Raw genomic sequence first — 18,836 nt, 5'->3', positions numbered from 1 at the left:
GACATTCAAAAATGTGCGTAGAGGACGCATACATACGCGATGAATGGGTGCATTGAGCTCCACAAGGGTGTGTAGCTCAGTGGTAGAGCGGCTGACTGCAGATCAGCAGGTCCTCGGTTCAAATCCGGGCGCGCCCTTCTATTCACCCACTAAAATTTATTTCCTCCAATTCCCATCTATCATGCATTTCCATTCCTCTCGCCCTCCACATCATCTCAAGAATATGAACTCGTCCTCACCATCATAAGCCCCGTCCTACCTTGCTCTTCTAACAGCCTACTGTGCTCCTCCACTAAATGATGTATACCTCTCCGGTCAAAGAAAACTTCCTCAACGCCACCTGCTGGTGCTGGCGAACCCGACGACCGCACGCCGATGCTCGCTGGGGACGAATACGATGAGCTTGTCGGGGAAGAATCCTACACGCACAGGGAAGATTTCGAGATCATGCTATGGACACCCCGAACGCGTCCCAAACTCAGTGCCATCCTGCATTATCCAACCTGCTACAACAATCAACCCACCTTAGTGGCGGCACTTCCCTCATGCTCTGCAGAATAGAACGACGTGGACCTCTCCAAAGGTGACGATGAGCTCAGCGACGGTGACTGACAACTCCATGAAAGCTCACCAGCATCCAGTCGACCCCCACCTTCCAGTTCGTTGGTGCTATACCAACACTCCAGCTGGACAAGCCACAATGTGAACTTGGTACGGCCTCCGTCTCTCCCGATGGTGCCCACGAACGCTCCACAGAAATAGAAGCGAGAGTAGCTGCAACATACACTCGAATGCAATACGCAGACCTCATAACGTCACCTAGTAGGACAGTACCCGACTCGGGTGTTGACCACAAGTCAGCTCCTATGTGGACGACTCCAACTCGCAACCGGAGGAGAATTTGATCAAACCAGAATTCCTCATCGGGCGTTGTGATGGCAGCTAACTCTGAATGGAGAAGAAGCGCTGATGCTCATTTGTACCCATCAGATACGCAGGGATTAAGTGAATGTTGCACTGGAATATACGCTGAGCAATTTTAAAAGTATCCACCGAGATCAGATTATACCAAATCGATCACGTGATCGATTATCAAGACGACTGGCGTCATCATCCCATACAGTCATCTCTAGCGTACCAGAGTACTACCCATCACGACAGCGAGCATGTAATTTCAAAATGGACAATCCCACAGTTGGTTTTTTAAAGCCTTCCGTCACTCGCCACGAAATGGCCCCTCCCCCTCACCCTGTAGGGACTCATCGGCTCGGAAGCCACTACTGCTGCCCATCATTCGACTCTCCTCCCCTTCCTCCTCTGCCGTGCAAAGAGCCTCCAACTTGGAGTCCAGATCGAACAATCGATACATTTCCAACCTGAAGGTCTCAGGTTCGCATCCTTGCAAAGATATTTTCCCTCGTGAATTCCAAGCTCATAAGAGCATTAAAATTTCGTGCAACTCCTAGGAATTGACACCATGAAAACCTTTTCTGGAATCTGCGCATCCAGAAAACCATACAACGCGGAGATCCCCGGTTCGATTCTAGGGGGTGTCATTTTTCCAGAAAAATATACCACAACGAACCATCGTCTCACCAGAACGCTCTCGCCCTTTCCGCCGCCGATAATGACCGAGCGGGAGGCGGGGTAGTCTCCATAACCTACATCCAGAGGTCCCCGGATCGATCCCCACCGACTGCATTTCAACTCACACTATAAAACATGCGGTTTCGCTCCGCCTCATCTTCCTCCGATTTTCCATCACAATTCACACCACCATACATAACTTGAAGCACATGCTCCAACGAACTATTATCCAAGTCAACCTCCACTACTTCCACCTAAAGCCCTTGTAAAAAGCGCTCGCCCAGCTGATCGATTATCAATTCACCTCGATCTCAATCTCCAACACCGCCGTCTGCTCTTCATCGCTCCACCCTCCCTCAGTCGAGTCATCCACGACTCTCCTCAACCCCATCCGAAGGGGCCTCCCCCCTGTGTGTAGGAGCCTCTTCTCAGCCGAGCCATCACCGTCACGCGCCACGAAAATCTCCAACGACAGAAGACTCATACCTTCACACACATCCAACCATCTCGAGAATCCTTCCACTACCTTTCGAATCGATCGGTGAAGTCGGCAACTCCTCCAGTCCCTCATCAGACTCACTAGCAGGTCTCGGACTGGCATCAGGCAAATGATGCATCTCAGTATCCGAATATATCAACAACTGAGCTCAGACCCGTTCGGAATTTCTCTAATACGTTAAAGCTACCTCCCGTATCAACACCCACACCTTCGGCTCGGTCGTGCTACTCCCAGGTTGCCAACCCCTAGGGTGAAGAGTTACGGTAGCATCCGACAAGCATGCTTCTAGATTCACCAGTATGTGTTGTACCAACCTAGTGAGAGCCTCTACTCCATCGGGAACCTGATGAGGGCACGCTATTGACAGCTCAGCTGAAGTAGAACCGACTATAGTACTAAAAAGTAGTGTGGGAAAACATGCACGTGTTAGTGACAATCTGGAAATTCTGGGGAATTTTTTAATTTTACTACTGGTTTCTGTACACTTCTACCCAAATTCGTATATGAACTCCTATAATTAGTGGAGAAGCTCCTGAGCTCAGCAGCTGAAGAAAGTGAACACATATTCCCACAATGTAAAAAATTTACCTATAAATACGCACACAACGTTTCGCAAACCACCAGTTTTTCCCCATCGAGCTAATGCTATCTCGCACACCTCCAAATTTCTTTCCCCATGTTTGCGATGAAACTCCTTTTCTCCAATAGAATGCTCTGGCCCTATAACATCGCTATTCACCCGAACACAAACGCTCCTCAGGAAATTATAAATTGAATTTTATTCCCCAAAGCGAGCCTCCCTCTTCATCGCACATGGCTCTCTTCCACTGCCTCCATAAAGGACCTCGTGCCGTACTGCTCGAGGCCTCCTACTGCTCCCCGACGCTCATCCATCTCACTACTCTGACTGAGGTCTGAAGTGAGCACACTAGCACTCATGGATAAAATGGTGACACGGTACGCGGCTGGGATCTCATACAGATGAATGAAAAGTGCGCAAGTTCAAATCACACACAGATCCAATTTAAAGAGATGAGAATTTCGGCAACCATTAAACCCGTCATCATCATCACTATCCTCGTTCATTTCAGTACACGACGATTCTATATAATATCCCCCAACTCCATTAGAATATAAATCACAGAATTTACCGATTTTTCTACCAATTTATGCAGCAACGATCCTACCTGTTCGATCCATCGTAGCATCCTCACGCACTGCCAAATGTATATCCACGCCTTCGAAATATATTTTACACCTTTGGGAGAATACGTGTTTCCACGGCACTGAGAGGTGTATCTGATATCATCAACAATAATAACCGCCCTTTCGCTTCGCTCCGCCTACTCGTTTAATTGTGCCCTTCACCATCGTGAATGGTAACTCGAGAGATGACAGAATCTGATGAAGCATTGGTGTGGCATGAAAAATATCTTTTGTATGCGTCGTTTTCACGGCACTTTATCTATATCGATCGAAACTTGGATGATATAATCATCTCTAGTAGTTCATTCAGAAATAAAGGATCTTTACAGTGTGTGCCAATTTGATGTGATGTGAATGTGTGTTATTCCCGATGCTATGAAACTATATTCGCATATACAATGCAACATGTGTTGTGATGAAAGTACCCGTTTGGGACTGTGATAGCGACAACTGCAAATATCGGAGTTTCACGATCCGTTTTACGTGAAGTGGCGTAATACTCTGTGAAAAACGCGATGATATTCGCGGTGATATGCAGTAGTCGTGAAATATATTTCACTAGGGTGGTGAAACTTCACTATAAAGCGTCCTCGAAAATAACGTGCATGTGCATATCAAATTGACACGCACTGTATATCATCCATAATACAAAATTTCATATATAGTGCATCGTAGATATAAATATAATACCTTCACCCTAAACACGCTCCGTATTACGTCATTGATTTTATCCGTCTGCAAATGTATGTTCTCCAATTTTACTTGACCTTGATACAGATCAACTTCGAGTTGATCGAGATTGATATCTTCATGCACTATAAAACTGCCAAATAGTCGCTTCAAAAGATATCTGTAAAGATATCCAAGGTCGACTTTGGTAAGATACGAATTAGGCCCACTTGTAACATCGCTTCAATGTGAAGTACGATAGTGCCGACTTTGCGTAGTTCATGAGAAAATACAAAATGATGAAAGCAACTACAACTCGAAAGTATCTTGCGCTGATGAGGATGACCACGAAAGATACGGGGAAAAAGATTCTCCAAGATTCCCAGCACCAGTATTGGAGGAATATATGTTCGCTTTCCTCACCTGAGCTCAGGAGTTTCCTCACTATACTAGTTTACTTTCAATTTTTGAGTAGAAGTGTACAGAAACCACCAAAAATTTCCCAAAATTTCCTCAGAATTTACCACCAACACATGTGTTTGTCCACGTGCCCACTCCCCCCCCAACACAGATCAGTACTGTTGCTCTTTCGAGAATATCTCAGCCACACGCAGAATCAACCTACGAAGTCAACAGGCAATTGTCGAGCGTTGAGGAAATGCAAGATTTTCAAGATGAGCAAGATTTCTAGGCACCCACGAGAGACGATCAGAACAGGGGTAGTTTCGGTGATGCTCTCTCACTATTGATAGATAGAGGATTTTATTGAACAATTCGTTATAGTGATTTTTATATTGTTATTATATAGGGCTTTTGTGCTCATCCTTAGTGGTAAGTGTCTTAATGGGAAGGAAGAGGTCCTCAGCAGCTCATCGTTCGGTGTCTCCAGCCTCAAATAAGAGATCGCGTGGGAGGAGTTATGATCGTCGTAATAGAACAAAGATGGTATGAGATTCGCTCATGTCTTTTAGGGTCTTCCCGGTCCCGGTCGAGATCCTATTCATCGTCGAGGTCTAGGTCCAGATCGGAGTCGCGGAGGGTAGTAGTATATGGGGTATCTTGAGGAATCTTTTGATGTTCGTGCGCACAGCGAAGATTCTATCGAGAGTGGTATACCACTGGTTGTAATAGGATACCCGTCGTGGTGCTCGAGACGATTACGATGAAGAGGAGTTCGCTGAGCTCCGCGAATTTGCTGAGCTCGACCGGCAACACCCCATAGGGGCTGCCCGCAACAACAAGAAGACCGGGAAGCGGGATAATAGGGAGGACTTTGATGATTATGAGGAGTCTGGGCGGTCGAAGGGCCAACAGGGAAAAGATGATGAGGAGGAGGAGGAAGAGGAAGATGAGGACTATGAGGTAGTGGTGGGTAGAGGGTACATCTGATTGAGTCACGTTCGACAGGTTGCTCCTCGACAAAGCGACATGAACGAGTTAATGCGGGTCATGGGTTTCAAGGGTTTCAATACGACCAAGGTGGGCATGTCCTGGTCAGTGGTAGCGAGCAGGTATGTTGTTGTAGGGGAGGGAGAATGCGAAGTACTCCCACCCTGGTGCTAAGAAGATCACTAATTATGATCGGCCTTACCGACAGTAATAGTGACTATTGAACTATTTGCAGGTTCTATGGCGTGGCTTAGGTACATGAATAGACGCGGTGGGTTCAATATGGCTAAGGATGCTAACGTTATATAGTTATGGATACACCATAGGGCGTCTCGATGACAGGAGCTACCGGTTGCGTTGGTTATAGGAAGTGTTCGCTGTTCGGTTGGGGGGATGGCATGTTGCCCGAGATCGGGATGGATTACAAATTCCAAGGGATCGGGGTACATTCTGAGGAGCTTCGGGGGTTCAGGGTGTATTGCCTTCCAGAACTTGAATTGGGTGGCCTGGTTGCTTTGTGAGATTTCCGGATGGGCTTTAGGCTTTCCAACTGCGATTCAACGAGTTCGATTTAGCTTTTCCCTTGGGGCCTGTATTTCACCCCTGAGGTGGATATTTCCAAATCGGTACTATGTTGTGCATCGAGAAATATATTAGTCGTAATATTGACCCCGGCCCGATTCGAACGGACAACCTTCTGATCTGGAGTCAGATGCGCTACCGTTGCGCCACAGGGCCTGGTGATAGCAATGGTAGAACAATATAGTTACATTACATTCTCAGCAGTTTGCTTCTCATCCATGCAACATATCTTCGGTGCTCACCACAACCCTCATCCACAGGTCGCTTCACCTTACGGCATCAAGGCTGGTGCCGTCGGGTACGGGCTTGGACCGGCGCCCCCTGCACACGGGTAGGTTCTTCCAACAGTTCCCGACACTTGCTCGTGATAGGGAGCTTGTATTCAGATACTACCAAGCACAGTCCCCCACTGCTCAGGGTGCCCCTTCAGCCAATCATGCTGAGTACATTCCTTAATCAATTCCTGTACTTGTGTAATTTCAATGGTGTCAGGGCGTTACTGAGATCACTGCCCGACTCGGCCCTCATAGCCGAGCTGGAGCGAAGAGGCGTTGATCTTCATCATGCAGCTCTTGAGAGAGTGATCAAGTGAGTTGAATGGAGTGGTATGGAAAAGTTGGCGTATCGCCGATTGCGAAGGTCCAACTACAAAGTTATTGAAGAGATTGGCAAGGGAGCTAGCGGTCGAGTGTATAAAGTTGACAATAAGATTGAGGGCGGCACTTTCGCGTTGAAGGTAAAGCGAGAGTCGATTCAACGAAAAGGGGAAGGGAAATTTCAGGTCGTGGAGAAGAATGATAAGATGAATGACGAGGAATCTATGGGGATAGAAATCGACTGTCTTAAACGAATGAAGCACGCAAATCTCGTCAACTTGTAACTCGTCGATGGTCGCTGCCATTTTGGAGACCTTCCCGATTATCAGGCATGAACTGTTCGAGACCAATCAGTGCATATGGCTGGTTATGGAGTACATGCATGGTGGACAAGTGAGGGAACACCAAGACCGCCGCATAGCCTCTATGATGTGCTCAGATTGCCGATCTGTTCGCGGAGTCTGATCACTTCTCAGAGCAGCTCGCCGCTCGTGCGATAAAACAGGTATCAGCTTCCCGCAGTGTTGGAGGAATATATGCTCGCTTTCCCCAGCTGAGCCCGGGAGTTTCCTTCCTAATTACAGAAATTTAGAAATAAATTCGGGTAGAGCGGTAAGAAGCCAATTGAGAATTCCCCTCAAAATTTCCATACTGTCACCAACACATGTAGTTGACCATATGCATATTTCTTCGCACTAGCCCTTCATGAAGACCCCCTCGTCACACTGCCGTCGATCAGGTTCTCTCTGGAGTGCATTACATCCACAGTATGGGCGTTGTCCATCGCGATTTGAAGTTAGAAAACTTGCTTTTATCTGAGAAGTCCCAGCAGGCACAGGTGAAGATCGCCGATTTTGGACTCAGGTGAGCCCCCCCCTCCACTGCTCGGCCGGGCTTTGGTATCATCAATTATCCCAGTTACGTTCTCGGCAAGAAGTTTGAAGCACGTGACAGCATAAAATTGAAGGTGGGGATTCAGCCGGATTGATCCAGTAGGTCTACCATCCTCTTCTTTTCAGAACTGTACGGAAATACACGAACCTTTCTGTGGCACTCCTCTGTGTATGGCACCTGAGGTCGCGAGGAAGCGTGCTCAGTAAGAGATATACCCTCAGTGGTGGTGGATCGTGTGAATTCGTCATCTTAGATATGGTCCTCAAGCCGACATGTGGAGTGTTGGTTGCGTCTTGTATGAGCTGTTGAGTGGCCTCGAGCCTTTTGATGCCGATACTGTAGGGTCCGTCATTCGTGGTCGAGGTTGGACTTTCGTCGGTCAGGAGGAAGAGTTGTACGCGGCTATTCAAGATGCTCGTCCTTCCTTTACTGATCCCGAGTGGAAGGAGGCCACCAAGTCCGCAAAAGATCTCACCAAGAAGCTCCTGGTGAGAGACACATCTTAGTGTTGCTTTTATTGGCAATCTGGTCAGACAGCCGAGCCGACTAAGAGACTGAGTGCTCGTGAGGCTCTCGAACATGAATGGCTGCGTGGGGAGGCCTCAGACGATTATTTAGAGAGTAACGATAAGAATGTGTGTGGTAGAGGACACTTGTCGTCACTCGCAGGTGCTCATGCTAGCTTACGTAGAAGGAGTCTCATCAATGGTGTGATGGCATGAAGTGTATACAATCATAAGGGGGGTCTATTCCCCAGTATAAAGGTGTTCAATGTTTTCACGTGTGTTGAGTTCATAAAGTGGAGAATCGGAATTACGCCGCACGGAGGATGAGGGATCCTGAGGTTGCCTGTGAAAGATACAGAATAGGCCCAAAGGTGGCATGTTGTGCCCAAATCGATCAACGACACTACCGTCCTGTAATTGATCAGCGTGTAATTTCTCACTTGAAATCTTGCCATCTTGCAGTTTCCTATTTAGCCGTTCTTGCGCTTCGGGAAGCTGAGCACTTCGCAAGTTGGCGGTGGTCCATCACATCGCATTCATCATTTAGCCTTGTTCTCGGGGCTTCCATCTAACTGCTTCGTGGATCTATCGATCTTATCGTCATTGAAGTAGAAGGTTGATTCTCTACGTGGTTAATTGTGAAGGGCCTTTCTTGACTGGAAGCTTAAATGAGTGATTGATTTGTGGTTGTATAAGTGAGTTAAACTTACCCGACTTTTCAAGTAATGTTCGCTGCTTCGACCGCCCTCGCCGCCTGTGAGCCCAGTTCTGCCTTCTTCGGCTTCATGGGTATCACTGCTGCTATCAGCTTTGCCAATCTCGGAGCCGCATACGGTAAGTATACTACTACCCTTCTAGTAGTCTATTACTACCTTTAGCTGATCATCATTATTCTTACTAGGTACTGCTAAGTCCGGTGTTGGTATTTGCTCCATGGGTGTTATGAGACCCGACCTCGTCATGCGATCAATCATCCCTGTCGTTATGGCCGGTGTCTTGGGTATCTACGGTCTTATCACTTCCGTCATCATCAACGGTAAGATGGATACTCCCGCCACCTACTCTCAGTATTCTGGCTATGCCCATCTCGGTGCCGGTCTCACTGTCGGCCTCTCTTCCCTCGCCGCCGGTCTTGCCATTGGTATCGTCGGTGACTCTGGTGTCCGTGCCAACGCCCAGCAGCCCAAGCTTTTCGTCGGTATGATCTTGATTCTTATCTTCGCTGAAGCTTTGGGTCTGTACGGTCTCATTGTCGGCCTTGTTGTCGCCTCCACTGCCACTGAGAAGGGTGCCGGTCTTTGCTCTTCCTTCGCTCCCCAGTAAACTGATACCATTGATTCCAGTGATGATTTCCTTCGATGGTTATTGTCGTGTGAGAAAAAGGCGATAGAGTGCTACTGCGACTAGTACGCGTTCCCAATCCATATTGGATTTTCTCTGTATTTTTATCACACTATTGCTTCGTAGCGGAGTGACCGTTGTCGATGTTGTCGTCGTTAGATGGTAATCAGAATGATGGTTCGTTCAGCAGTAGAGGAGGAAGATTAAGACGTTATCGTTTGTTGTATACTGGTGCCGATTCTGATGCTGCTAGTCATAGTACGACAGTTCTCATATCATCATCGTAGCGACATTGTGGTGGAAGCCTTTTTCTCCAAAACTTGTACCGTGAACCATCTACTTCCTTACTCGAGTCACTGTTGTTGAGTTCGATTATATGTTTGAATTCAATGGACTATGTTAGTATAGGCGTTGATTTAGCTCGAGAATTGATACTAGGAAGATCAATTTCCGTGTGTTAAGATATGCACATGGTGAACTACGTGTGGTGGTAACAATAAGGGGGTTTTGAGGAGATTTTAATGAATTTTCTCTGGCATCTGTACATTTCTCCCCGAATTCGTAAGTGGACACCTACTCTTGAGGAAATCTCTGGTTTCAGCCGATGCAAGTGAGCAAATTCTTCAATGCTGTTCAGCTTGGCAAATACTCTCAATTGAGATTTTCGATCGCTACATTCACTACCGAATCGACTGCATCGATATTGTCTCCCATTGGCTTTATACGAAGCGGGTGCTGCTTTACTGTCTCATCCCTTGTGATAGAGTGGCTTCGGTACATCATGAAAGTATTGATGTGAGCATAAAGGCACCAACAAGCTCAAATGCTGCAGATTTATGCCTGCTGTGGCGACACAACAGGCGAAATCGTGTGTTGTTGTGATAACAGGTGGATCAGCCTGTGATGAGTATTATGTTTCGAGCTACCCCTTTCCTCGGCTCGTTTTGTCGTGAGGAGGAAGGTCGACCGATACGTTCGAGAAGCAGCGAAGTTTTGATGGAGATGCGCTAAAACGAGCTACTCTGCTCGTTAAACCCGTGTCTTGGTCTATGTGAATCAGCACTATTCAGATTCGATGTTCTTGATGATGGGAAATCGCCTTGGGGTTCACATTAGTATTTATTATCATGTGGACGTCAACAGGAGGCTTTTCCTATACTGCTGGGGTCTACTACGGACCCCTACTGAAGATGGGACAGCGTCACACATTGGGCTGATCAACGCTTAGTGTCCATGGGCCTGGCTGTTCTAAGCTCAGTGTATCTATTCCAAAATGAGCCATTGCTCAATTGCCCTTGGGCAATATCCTCTCTAATCCTAGTGATTGCATTACTCGTGACATTTTAAGGGGTGTTGGGAGGTGTTGAAGCGTTGGTTGGCTAATGAGGGGCATCGGCTTCGCTAGCTAAAGCTGCGCTCAAGGGATGCGCCGAAGGGCGCCGAGTCGCGCTGTCGTATGTTAGCATTTACATTCTCATTCCACTTGTCTACTGTGTATGTGTTGGTGATTTATGTTCTGTTAGTTTCGATTAGTAAGTACCTGTCCATCTCGTAATGTTCGCTGCTTCGACCGCCCTCGCCGCCTGTGAGCCCAGTTCTGCCTTCTTCGGCTTCATGGGTATCACTGCTGCTATCAGCTTTGCCAATCTCGGAGCCGCATACGGTAAGTATACTACTACCCTTCTAGTAGTCTATTACTACTATCCACTTTTAGTAGCTGATCATCATTATTTTCACTAGGTACTGCTAAGTCCGGTGTTGGTATTTGCTCCATGGGTGTTATGAGACCCGACCTCGTCATGCGATCAATCATCCCTGTCGTTATGGCCGGTGTCTTGGGTATCTACGGTCTTATCACTTCCGTCATCATCAACGGTAAGATGGATACTCCCGCCACCTACTCTCAGTATTCTGGCTATGCCCATCTCGGTGCCGGTCTCACTGTCGGCCTCTCCTCCCTCGCCGCCGGTCTTGCCATTGGTATCGTCGGTGACTCTGGTGTCCGTGCCAACGCCCAGCAGCCCAAGCTTTTCGTCGGTATGATCTTGATTCTTATCTTCGCCGAAGCTTTGGGTCTGTACGGTCTCATTGTCGGCCTTGTTGTCGCCTCCACTGCCACTGAGAAGGGTGCCGGTCTTTGCTCTTCCTTCGCTCCCCAGTAAGTAGCTGTCAGAGCTACCTAGTCACTACTATAGGGGTTTTGACTGGAATTCACTTCCCGTGACATCATAAACTCAGTATCGAGTATGATAGCAGTGGTTGTATTCATACTTTGCATAGTAGATAAACATCATCACTGCCGTCTGTATTACTCCACTGGAGCTATATTTGTCGTAGTACCATTGAATAGAACAGAGTTTTCTTCTCAACTTAGGGTTGAAAACAAGGGGATTCTCTGGTTCAGTGTAAATTAATTGGACGCAGCAGCTTTCCCATGCAGTTTATTATAGGCGTTCGCTCCTTGTTCACAGTCACTGCCTCCGCTAGCCTCTGGGTATGCTGTCTTGAAGTGGACAGGCATCCTCATAGTTTGCAAGAAATGCTTGGGATGAGTTCATCTCACCGTTGATGCCATCAATTTGATGATGACAAGTGATCCAGTGGATCAGATCCACCCGGCGAGTTGGCTGTGTTCTACAAAAAATGCTCTGAATACTTAGAGAGATGTGACCGTAAAGAAACTTGTATTGATCGAGGTTATCTGTTAGTTTTCAGTGAAGGTCAACCTACACAGTAGTGAGGATATTTTCTGAGGAGGACCTCTGATACTGGCATCATTTCAGCGCTGTCGACACCAAAGAGCATGTCTTTCGAAAGGCGAGAAACTGTGGATTCCAAGAGTGAGTGGCTCACCGCTGTTGTTAGCTTTTCCTCGGGAGTCTGTAGGTTTTGCGAACGGTGCAACGGTGGGAGTTGGCCTACCTTCAACGGTAGCGGCGTTATCTTACACTCCGAAGCTGCCAACGAAACATTCGTGAGACTGTCGGCTCCTGCATTCGCCCGCTTAGTCTCGCGCGGAATATTATCTCGAGCTCTCCATTGCTCTGGCGAGTTCCTGTTGTCTCCTCTGTGGCATCCACTACTCAATCATGACTAACATGCTCGGCCGTCTCCTCCTGATGACGCTGATGCTCTCTACCACTTTAGGATTGGGAAGCCAGAAGTCAAATCGGGACATCAGCCCCGACGTCTCTCAACTCGAATACCGCTTGGCTACTCAATCTGACATCCTGATAATACCCAAAGAAAATCCGGAGGCGGCCGTTTTCGTAGCGGTCAACCCAAAGGACAATGTGAGGTCTTGGACTTGTGGTATTCAATCGGCACTCAACTGTGATTTTAGTATGTCTCAAGAAGGCTTTCATTAAATGGCATCTCTCAGGTTGTCGTAGGCTCTGTGGAGTTCAGTCGTATCAAGGGCACCAACCAAGTCTACATACCTTGGGTTCGTGTTCGAGAAGAATGGCAGGGTAGGGGGGTTGCACCCACGATGTTGACTAAGCTAATCGAATATGTAAGTTCTGGGCTTCGAGTCAGTCTTCTACTACGTCTGAATACTTTTGAGCACGCACTTGGAAATTCAGTGATCATGAACCCAATGCTGGTCAGATCGGAAGTGTGAGCCATCGAATCCGGTGGGTATATATGGACGTGAGCTCTGAAAACCGCAACGCTCTACGGGCATACGTGAACGCTGGCTTCGAGATTTCTGGTGGGGACTATTCACAAAGACCGGAACGATTCCGGCGGAACGCCACATGGCATGTGGCACATGCCTCCCCTCCGTAGATATCAGTGAGGATTCTACACAGGCCAGTTATCATTTTCCATCTACCGAGTCCACCGTTGAAATTGAAGGAGCGATACCTGTCATCGACGAACCCATTCCGTGGTAGAACGAAGGATGATGTCTTCCATGTATCCAAGTGTCGGACACTTAGTGTCCTGTCCTCCTCTCGTGTTTCGTTTTAGACTGTCGAATTGCCACGGGACTCTCGTGACGAGAGCGGCTGAGTTTTTCCACGGATATCATCAATCAGTGAACTCAAATGCAATGATTAATGGAATCGACAGCATTTCCAGGTCAAATTAATATTTTAGCCGAATTTTCGATGAGTTGCCCTCGTCTTTTGAAAAATTCTTTTCTCTTAACTTTTTAACGACTGGTTTTAACAAATTGCCCAGAAATTTGATGGAATAGCTGGTCTCTTTAAAAACGTACCGACTTAAAAAGTTGCGACATTAGTTTTGGCGACACGAGACGGAGCCGTAACCGATCCAATCCTATTAATCTCAACGCAACCTGCATTTCGCGAGAAACATGACGTTTTTGGGAGTCTAGAAAGCGACGTCGACAGTATCGATTACTCCGACCTCCTCACCCACGTTTCTCTGTTGGATGTTTCACCGGAGTGTATCTGGCTCTGGCAGCACGATATGGATGGGGGATATTTCGACATCAACTTCGAAGACAGCTTTGAGCGGGAACTACTTGCCTTCAATGAAGACTCTGTATATCTATACCTGGTATACTATACCAGTAGAAGAACCTATAGACTATAATTATGGGTTCTTTGTGGGAATCTAGGGGTGTATGCGGGAGGGTTCTGAGATTTGTGTTGTCAGTGAGGGGAGTAGACGGGAGACATAAAATAGAGGCCCGACACAAAACATTCGAGTGGGCTGGCTTTCCATGGTCGTGATCGGGCGTTGATGAGCTCCATAAATCCCCTCGTTTAGATCAGTACGTCGTGTCTTATTAATGTTCAACATCTTCGCAGAAATGGGCCCCGAATCTGCGTTAGAACGTGTGAGTAACTTTGAACGCATCACACTACACAACTTGGTCGACAAAAACTGGGCCGGAGCCCCTGGAAGATTACCCAGTGCCCCGACAGAGCGATCCGTTCTTTTGGGCGTGTAAGGGGAGAGCATATGCTACAGAGATTCGTCACAGACTGTGACTCACAGTGTGGGCACTTTTCCTGTCTCTGTTCAGATTGTTGAGTATACGTAAGAACAAACCACTAACGCTAGTCCGACATACTGCCACAAGTGCGAAGCGCAATAAACCTGAAAAGCGTGCGATAGATGTTTAGTTTTTGGGTACGCTTCGTTGACATGTGTGGTGGAAGTGTTTGCTGTTTAGGGAGCCAGGCTCGCCCAGGTGTTTCGTAATGATCTTAAGTGTACAAGATACAGAGCGGGTCTTAGAACTCACCTCGCAAATTGCGCTCGGGCAAACTGTGCTCGTCGTAGAGCCACTTTCTGACGATCTCTACTCAGCAAGTGCTCATAACCCCATTATAAGGAGTAAAAGCTCGTTTCTCCCCGCGAGAATTGAGAGTACTCCGGCTACACCAATTTTAAAAGTGAAGGCAAAACACAAGAGACAGGTTCACTGGAAGCTTGAACATCAGGTATCCGCCGTATAACACGTCATACATCAGCTAGTGCTTATCCGTGCAATTTAGATTCATCGCCGGGGCACTGGTGCACTGCACTGAACACCAAACATTGCAGTGAGTTGCACCCCAACTTGGAGTGCAACTCACTGGGACTCGATAGATTGCCGGCTGCCGTTTTCGAGAGTGACATATGCACATTACAACCAATATTCGATCCTACGTCAAATCACTTCTCCGGGCTGGCCGTGAGTACTAGGAATATCATGTTTATGGATAGTCTCGAGGTCGAGCCGCCGGGGATGATGGTCTCGCCATGAACGCCCTACGACAACTCCTAGGCAGAGGCCGGAATATCATAGTATGATTAGTGAGTAGTGATTCATAGTAGTGATTTAGTATAATAGTCGAGAGAGGTATTACCTCCCTCGGTGCAACAACAATCAATTGAAAGCATCTTTTGCGGTCTACACTGCCTTGCCAGGCTAACCGAGGTCGAGCACCCCAAAATAGCCATTTTCAACAAAAACTTGATGAGGCCACATGCGGAGTCTTTTGCATGGAGCTCGGTTTTACCTTTCGGTTTCCTGCAACTTTCACTGCTCCATCTTCCATGAGATTGCGGAAAGAAGGCTGATCTTTACATGAAAAGCTTTCGTGTGGGTTTTCAGCTAGTTTTATATACGCTGTTCCTGACAAGTTTCTGGACCAAAAATCGTCGCAGAGCGAAAACAACACTCTTTCAAACCGGAATATTCTCACAACGATTTCACGGTTTAACCGACGATTGTGCTGATCAATGGGTTAATCTTTTCCACTCGTATGATACGAGTCGTATCCGAACCCGGTTCGCCAGTTCTCTGCAACACAAGAGTTACCGATTCTCATGCGAAACGGAGTTTGCACATGCAGTCGGCTACAACAACAAAAATAACTACTGCACTTAGCATTGGACTATCGAGCCAAAAGTGGTTCCTGTGACAGCGCCAAAGTCTGGCGGCCAAACCCGAATTGAGATTGCGGGCGAGCGCTTTTTACGTCGAGCACAGTTCTCGGGATTTAATTTAGGGGAGATGATTGGATGGTGTTTGCAGTTATTGCTACACACAATGGAAGACGAGTGCAGTTTGTCTCCACCTCCACTAGAGCACCTCAACTCTGAGGCCAGTACAACGTCATCTACATCGGTAAACTTGCCGTCTGCCCAAGCTCTCGTACCTCTACATGGTGTAACGCTCGGTAAACTACTAAGTAACCGAGGCGAGGCTTTCTACTACAAAAAGGCTAATCGTTTTCGTCGGAGGCGGCAAAGTGAACTACTGTATACTCTCTCTGAACCTGTGGAAATGCTTGATGAATTCGTATCACATTCATGGAGTGCCGACCCGAACGTGGTCGTATGGACCATGCAGTTACGAATTAACTTTTGCTTGGCGGTGGCCTTGAGTACTATTTGTTCGATCATTTTCTCTTGGGGGTTCGATATGGACCCCGCCCTCTGTACTATCATTGGTATTATTATTTACATAACACTGTTGAGGAGGGGGCATGAGATCCCTTTGAAAATTTCCGGAGTTCAAAGACGTCGTGATGCGAAGGTGTTCTTCGACCGTTGTTGTATCGACCAAGTTGATCCCATCAGGAAGGCTGCCGGTATCAGAAGCATCGGTGCTTACCTCAACAAATGCGACACGTTTCTATTACTATGGAGTGACGACTACTTCCAACGACTCTGGTGTGTATTCGAATTGGCTTGCTTTCTGAAAGGATCGGAAAAGATGGGCAAGCAAAGGCCATTGAAGCTGTTTATGATGCCGATACAGAAGACTATATATCGTTGCTTAATAACTACTACGGTTTATTGGTTGTTTTTGTCGTTGATACCATCTTCTCTTCAATTCCCATTCGATATCCTCATGTGTGTGATTCGAGTTCGATTCGTATTCCTAGCGAACATATCGTCGAGGATCAAGATGAGGTATTCTTTGTCCGACATAGACTTTGATACAGTGCAGTGTACGGAGCCCTCCGACCGAGCTATGATACTTGATCTCATCGAGGAGTGGTATGGCAATCTTGAAAAATTCAAGGCGTACGTCTCGGACACGATGTGCCTTGCAGCTCAGCAGGCTGTGTCAACCGACCGAATTATGCTGTTTTTTTGCTGCGTATCTCAGCCGGCCCTCATCTACGGTCTAGCGTACAAAGATTTCCTTAATCCTGCACTCTATGCGTGTCGAATTGTATTCTCTCTTTTGCTAGTCACTCGGGTGGCCAGACGTCTTTGTGGGGTTGATTGTAGTAACTCTCGCCCTCACATTTCCATTGAGATATCAATAATGTATCAAATCCTGTCGTATACCAGCGCGGTTATTGTCTGTGTTGTAGTGGATCTTGTGGGGAGTCGATACTTGGAGACTAAAGACTCTCGTTACGACTACGTTACCATCAGCATGATCAGTGTATTGATAATATTGTTTACTCCTGTGCTCATATTTTCATCGACGGTCTCAAGCTTCGTTCGTGAGGAGCGACAAGTCGGCCATCGACAGCAGCGCTGGAAATGGTTGGTTAACGAGTACTCAGTGTAGTTGTTTCGAAAGTCTCTTTGGAATGTAGTATATGTATTACCGTTGGTAAACACTATTATCCTTAGTATGGATTCCATACCACTCCTTTGTTAGTTACCACGAACTGTTAGTTTCTATTAGCTGGACTTGTGTTGAGGTATCTTAAGTTCAACCTAGGAAGATGCAGAATAGGTCCATTTAGTGACTGAATGATTTTATCTTCATGGAGTTTCTGATCCCTTTTGAAGGCCCTTCGCCGGAGCGCGGTACCGTGCTATCTGGAGAATCTTGAGGTCAATCTAGAAAGATACGAAGTAGGTCAGGTAGGGTTCCATGCTACATAGTCGTCTTTGATCCTCCATCCTTTCCTCGTTGATTGCGATTATGCCCGTCTCTACCCACTGGCCGACCACCAAGCTCACCGGGGCTCAATATAGTCATCTCGCAGGATGCCGATACCGTCAACTGAGGCAACGGTCGTGACGGAGACCAACCTCGGGGGCGAAGGGTTCTATTGTGTATGGGTCAACCTTTGATATCGATGTAGTATTATTGTGTCTTTAGTGGGTGTAGGTTTGTTGAACACTCGAGACTAGTTGTGGATAGATAGAGGTACTACTCGATTATCTACTGGATTGCTCCGTTGGATGCGGACACTGCCGTCTTTCGGAAGGTCTCGAGTTCGATTCTCGCTCATGTCGCGAAGGTCTATGATGTTTGATCTCAGGACAGGCAGGGGTAGGCTCCTTCCGGACCTCATCCGTATCTTGCATACCAGCCATGAAGATACATATTCCGAGTCGTCTTCGTCTCCACTGTATTTGTGTTATCGAATGGGCCGTCCATCTCCTGGTAGCCGCCAACTTTGTTAATACCCACATGTCGACCAGCCACGCCTATCAGCAGTCGTCAGCCTCTCGACCACCTCCGCCACCTGGCATGAGCGGATCTCCTCAACAGGTAGTAGTAGTAGTAGTAGTAGTAGTAGTAGTAGTAGTAGTAGTAGTAGTAGTAGTAGTAGTAGTAGTAGTAGCAGTAGTAGTAGTAGTAGCATTACACGACCGAGGTTTCTACTGCCCTTTATTGACATCTATTACGACGTTACCCGCGTGGTTGGTAGTGTTCCTCCCTCAGACCCCGGCTGGATACGCAGACATCAGTCGTTTGCTCAACAGTACCAACAGCAACGATTCGGCCGTCCAACAGTAGGTCCACACATCTTCCTTACTCCTAAGGCCCCTTTAGGTTGCTCATGAACGCATCCCAATTCTCGGCAGCAGCAGCAGGAATAGCAAAGCCTCCGTCCAGCGCCAGTCAGCAACCGTCGGTCAATGGGAGTCCGGGACGTGCTGTAAGGAAGAGGGAGTAGCTTTGAATTCAATCTCATCGAAGTATCTTCTGGAAGGCATTTTTTTGTTGCTCAGATTCCAGTCGCCCCGTCGTCTCACAACGTGGTGCCTCCTCATAAGGCTGAGGACTTGGGCCGGTAAGTGATTCACGAAAAGAGTGGTATCGCACGCATGCGCAACATGTTCTTCTCAGTTACGGCCTGGATGGTATGCTTCTAACAGTATCGCCGTCCGATACCGCCG

The 18,836-nt window shown here is 47.4% G+C and overlaps 9 protein-coding genes and 2 non-coding genes across 11 annotated transcripts in view; 6 read left to right on the top strand and 5 right to left on the bottom strand.

The window, feature by feature from the left end:
* Positions 1-65: 65 nt before the first annotated feature.
* Pmar_PMAR011832 lies at positions 66-137 on the top strand. The gene has a single exon. It is a non-coding gene; the product is annotated as a tRNA-Cys (tRNA).
* Positions 138-543: 406 nt separating this feature from the next.
* Pmar_PMAR011831 (hypothetical protein) lies at positions 544-1,369 on the bottom strand (the record flags this gene model as incomplete). Its single annotated transcript, XM_002773921.1, has 4 exons — positions 544-608; positions 653-774; positions 807-948; positions 1,249-1,369. The coding sequence occupies 4 exons, from the start codon at positions 1,367-1,369 to the stop codon at positions 544-546; spliced, it is 450 nt and encodes a 149-aa protein (XP_002773967.1).
* Positions 1,370-1,592: 223 nt separating this feature from the next.
* Positions 1,593-2,204, bottom strand: Pmar_PMAR011830 (hypothetical protein; the record flags this gene model as incomplete). Its single annotated transcript, XM_002773920.1, has 3 exons — positions 1,593-1,661; positions 1,892-2,073; positions 2,114-2,204. The coding sequence occupies 3 exons, from the start codon at positions 2,202-2,204 to the stop codon at positions 1,593-1,595; spliced, it is 342 nt and encodes a 113-aa protein (XP_002773966.1).
* A 209-nt stretch (positions 2,205-2,413) lies between these two features.
* Pmar_PMAR011829 (conserved hypothetical protein) lies at positions 2,414-4,244 on the bottom strand (the record flags this gene model as incomplete). The annotated part of the gene is made up of 7 exons (XM_002773919.1): positions 2,414-2,429; positions 2,745-2,806; positions 2,900-3,000; positions 3,274-3,385; positions 3,434-3,487; positions 4,010-4,142; positions 4,192-4,244. 7 exons carry the CDS (start codon positions 4,242-4,244, stop codon positions 2,414-2,416), a joined length of 531 nt encoding a protein of 176 aa, XP_002773965.1.
* A 555-nt stretch (positions 4,245-4,799) lies between these two features.
* On the top strand, positions 4,800-5,688 carry Pmar_PMAR011828 (cyclophilin-RNA interacting protein, putative). The gene is made up of 6 exons (XM_002773918.1): positions 4,800-4,889; positions 4,933-5,000; positions 5,093-5,323; positions 5,369-5,440; positions 5,487-5,557; positions 5,605-5,688. The coding sequence occupies exons 1-6, from the start codon at positions 4,805-4,807 to the stop codon at positions 5,657-5,659; spliced, it is 582 nt and encodes a 193-aa protein (XP_002773964.1). The 5' UTR covers positions 4,800-4,804; the 3' UTR covers positions 5,660-5,688.
* A 328-nt stretch (positions 5,689-6,016) lies between these two features.
* Positions 6,017-6,088, bottom strand: Pmar_PMAR011827. The gene has a single exon. It is a non-coding gene; the product is annotated as a tRNA-Trp (tRNA).
* A 62-nt stretch (positions 6,089-6,150) lies between these two features.
* Pmar_PMAR011826 (calmodulin-domain protein kinase 1, putative) lies at positions 6,151-8,144 on the top strand (the record flags this gene model as incomplete). Its single annotated transcript, XM_002773917.1, has 14 exons — positions 6,151-6,263; positions 6,319-6,375; positions 6,425-6,520; positions 6,572-6,668; positions 6,714-6,808; positions 6,858-6,921; positions 6,968-7,033; positions 7,268-7,392; positions 7,447-7,495; positions 7,548-7,624; positions 7,676-7,760; positions 7,806-7,910; positions 7,956-8,061; positions 8,092-8,144. The coding sequence occupies 14 exons, from the start codon at positions 6,151-6,153 to the stop codon at positions 8,142-8,144; spliced, it is 1,188 nt and encodes a 395-aa protein (XP_002773963.1).
* Positions 8,145-8,625: 481 nt separating this feature from the next.
* On the top strand, positions 8,626-9,567 carry Pmar_PMAR011825 (vacuolar ATP synthase 16 kDa proteolipid subunit, putative). Its single transcript, XM_002773916.1, has 2 exons — positions 8,626-8,762; positions 8,830-9,567. The coding sequence occupies exons 1-2, from the start codon at positions 8,654-8,656 to the stop codon at positions 9,249-9,251; spliced, it is 531 nt and encodes a 176-aa protein (XP_002773962.1). The 5' UTR covers positions 8,626-8,653; the 3' UTR covers positions 9,252-9,567.
* A 1,252-nt stretch (positions 9,568-10,819) lies between these two features.
* Pmar_PMAR011824 (vacuolar ATP synthase 16 kDa proteolipid subunit, putative) lies at positions 10,820-11,649 on the top strand. The gene is made up of 2 exons (XM_002773915.1): positions 10,820-10,932; positions 11,010-11,649. Exons 1-2 carry the CDS (start codon positions 10,824-10,826, stop codon positions 11,429-11,431), a joined length of 531 nt encoding a protein of 176 aa, XP_002773961.1. The 5' UTR covers positions 10,820-10,823; the 3' UTR covers positions 11,432-11,649.
* Positions 11,650-14,726: 3,077 nt separating this feature from the next.
* On the bottom strand, positions 14,727-17,941 carry Pmar_PMAR011823 (hypothetical protein; the record flags this gene model as incomplete). Its single annotated transcript, XM_002773914.1, has 6 exons — positions 14,727-14,772; positions 14,908-14,999; positions 15,251-15,366; positions 15,713-15,774; positions 17,585-17,709; positions 17,864-17,941. 6 exons carry the CDS (start codon positions 17,939-17,941, stop codon positions 14,727-14,729), a joined length of 519 nt encoding a protein of 172 aa, XP_002773960.1.
* A 555-nt stretch (positions 17,942-18,496) lies between these two features.
* Positions 18,497-18,836, top strand: part of Pmar_PMAR011822 (hypothetical protein) — a gene marked incomplete at both ends in the record, with an annotated part of 1,024 nt that continues 684 nt past the window's right edge. The window contains 3 exons of the mRNA XM_002773913.1: positions 18,497-18,595; positions 18,669-18,730; positions 18,787-18,814. Coding sequence (XP_002773959.1) covers positions 18,497-18,595; positions 18,669-18,730; positions 18,787-18,814 — 189 coding nt within the window. The remainder of the gene's footprint in view (positions 18,596-18,668; positions 18,731-18,786; positions 18,815-18,836) is intronic.

The sequence above is a fragment of the Perkinsus marinus genome (assembly GCF_000006405.1).
Source record: "Perkinsus marinus ATCC 50983 genomic scaffold scf_1104296958712, whole genome shotgun sequence".
In the NCBI taxonomy this organism is placed as follows: domain Eukaryota; phylum Perkinsozoa; order Perkinsida; family Perkinsidae; genus Perkinsus; species Perkinsus marinus.
Note: the sequence above shows the minus strand (reverse complement) of the source record. Positions and strands in the feature narration are given on the sequence as shown.

What these genes read in the sequence shown, in the direction of transcription:
- Pmar_PMAR011828 (XM_002773918.1), top strand. Translation starts at nt 4,805, where the DNA reads ATGGGAAGGAAGAGGTCCTCAGCAGCTCATCGTTCGGTGTCTCCAGCC. An exon ending in AGGAAGATGAGGACTATGAG is followed by an intron (nt 5,324 to 5,368) that starts GTAGTGGTGGGT and finishes CACGTTCGACAG; the next exon opens with GTTGCTCCTCGACAAAGCGA. An exon ending in TATGATCGGCCTTACCGACA is followed by an intron (nt 5,558 to 5,604) that starts GTAATAGTGACT and finishes GGCGTGGCTTAG; the next exon opens with GTACATGAATAGACGCGGTG.
- Pmar_PMAR011825 (XM_002773916.1), top strand. Translation starts at nt 8,654, where the DNA reads ATGTTCGCTGCTTCGACCGCCCTCGCCGCCTGTGAGCCCAGTTCTGCC. An exon ending in CAATCTCGGAGCCGCATACG is followed by an intron (nt 8,763 to 8,829) that starts GTAAGTATACTA and finishes TATTCTTACTAG; the next exon opens with GTACTGCTAAGTCCGGTGTT.
- Pmar_PMAR011824 (XM_002773915.1), top strand. Translation starts at nt 10,824, where the DNA reads ATGTTCGCTGCTTCGACCGCCCTCGCCGCCTGTGAGCCCAGTTCTGCC. An exon ending in CAATCTCGGAGCCGCATACG is followed by an intron (nt 10,933 to 11,009) that starts GTAAGTATACTA and finishes TATTTTCACTAG; the next exon opens with GTACTGCTAAGTCCGGTGTT.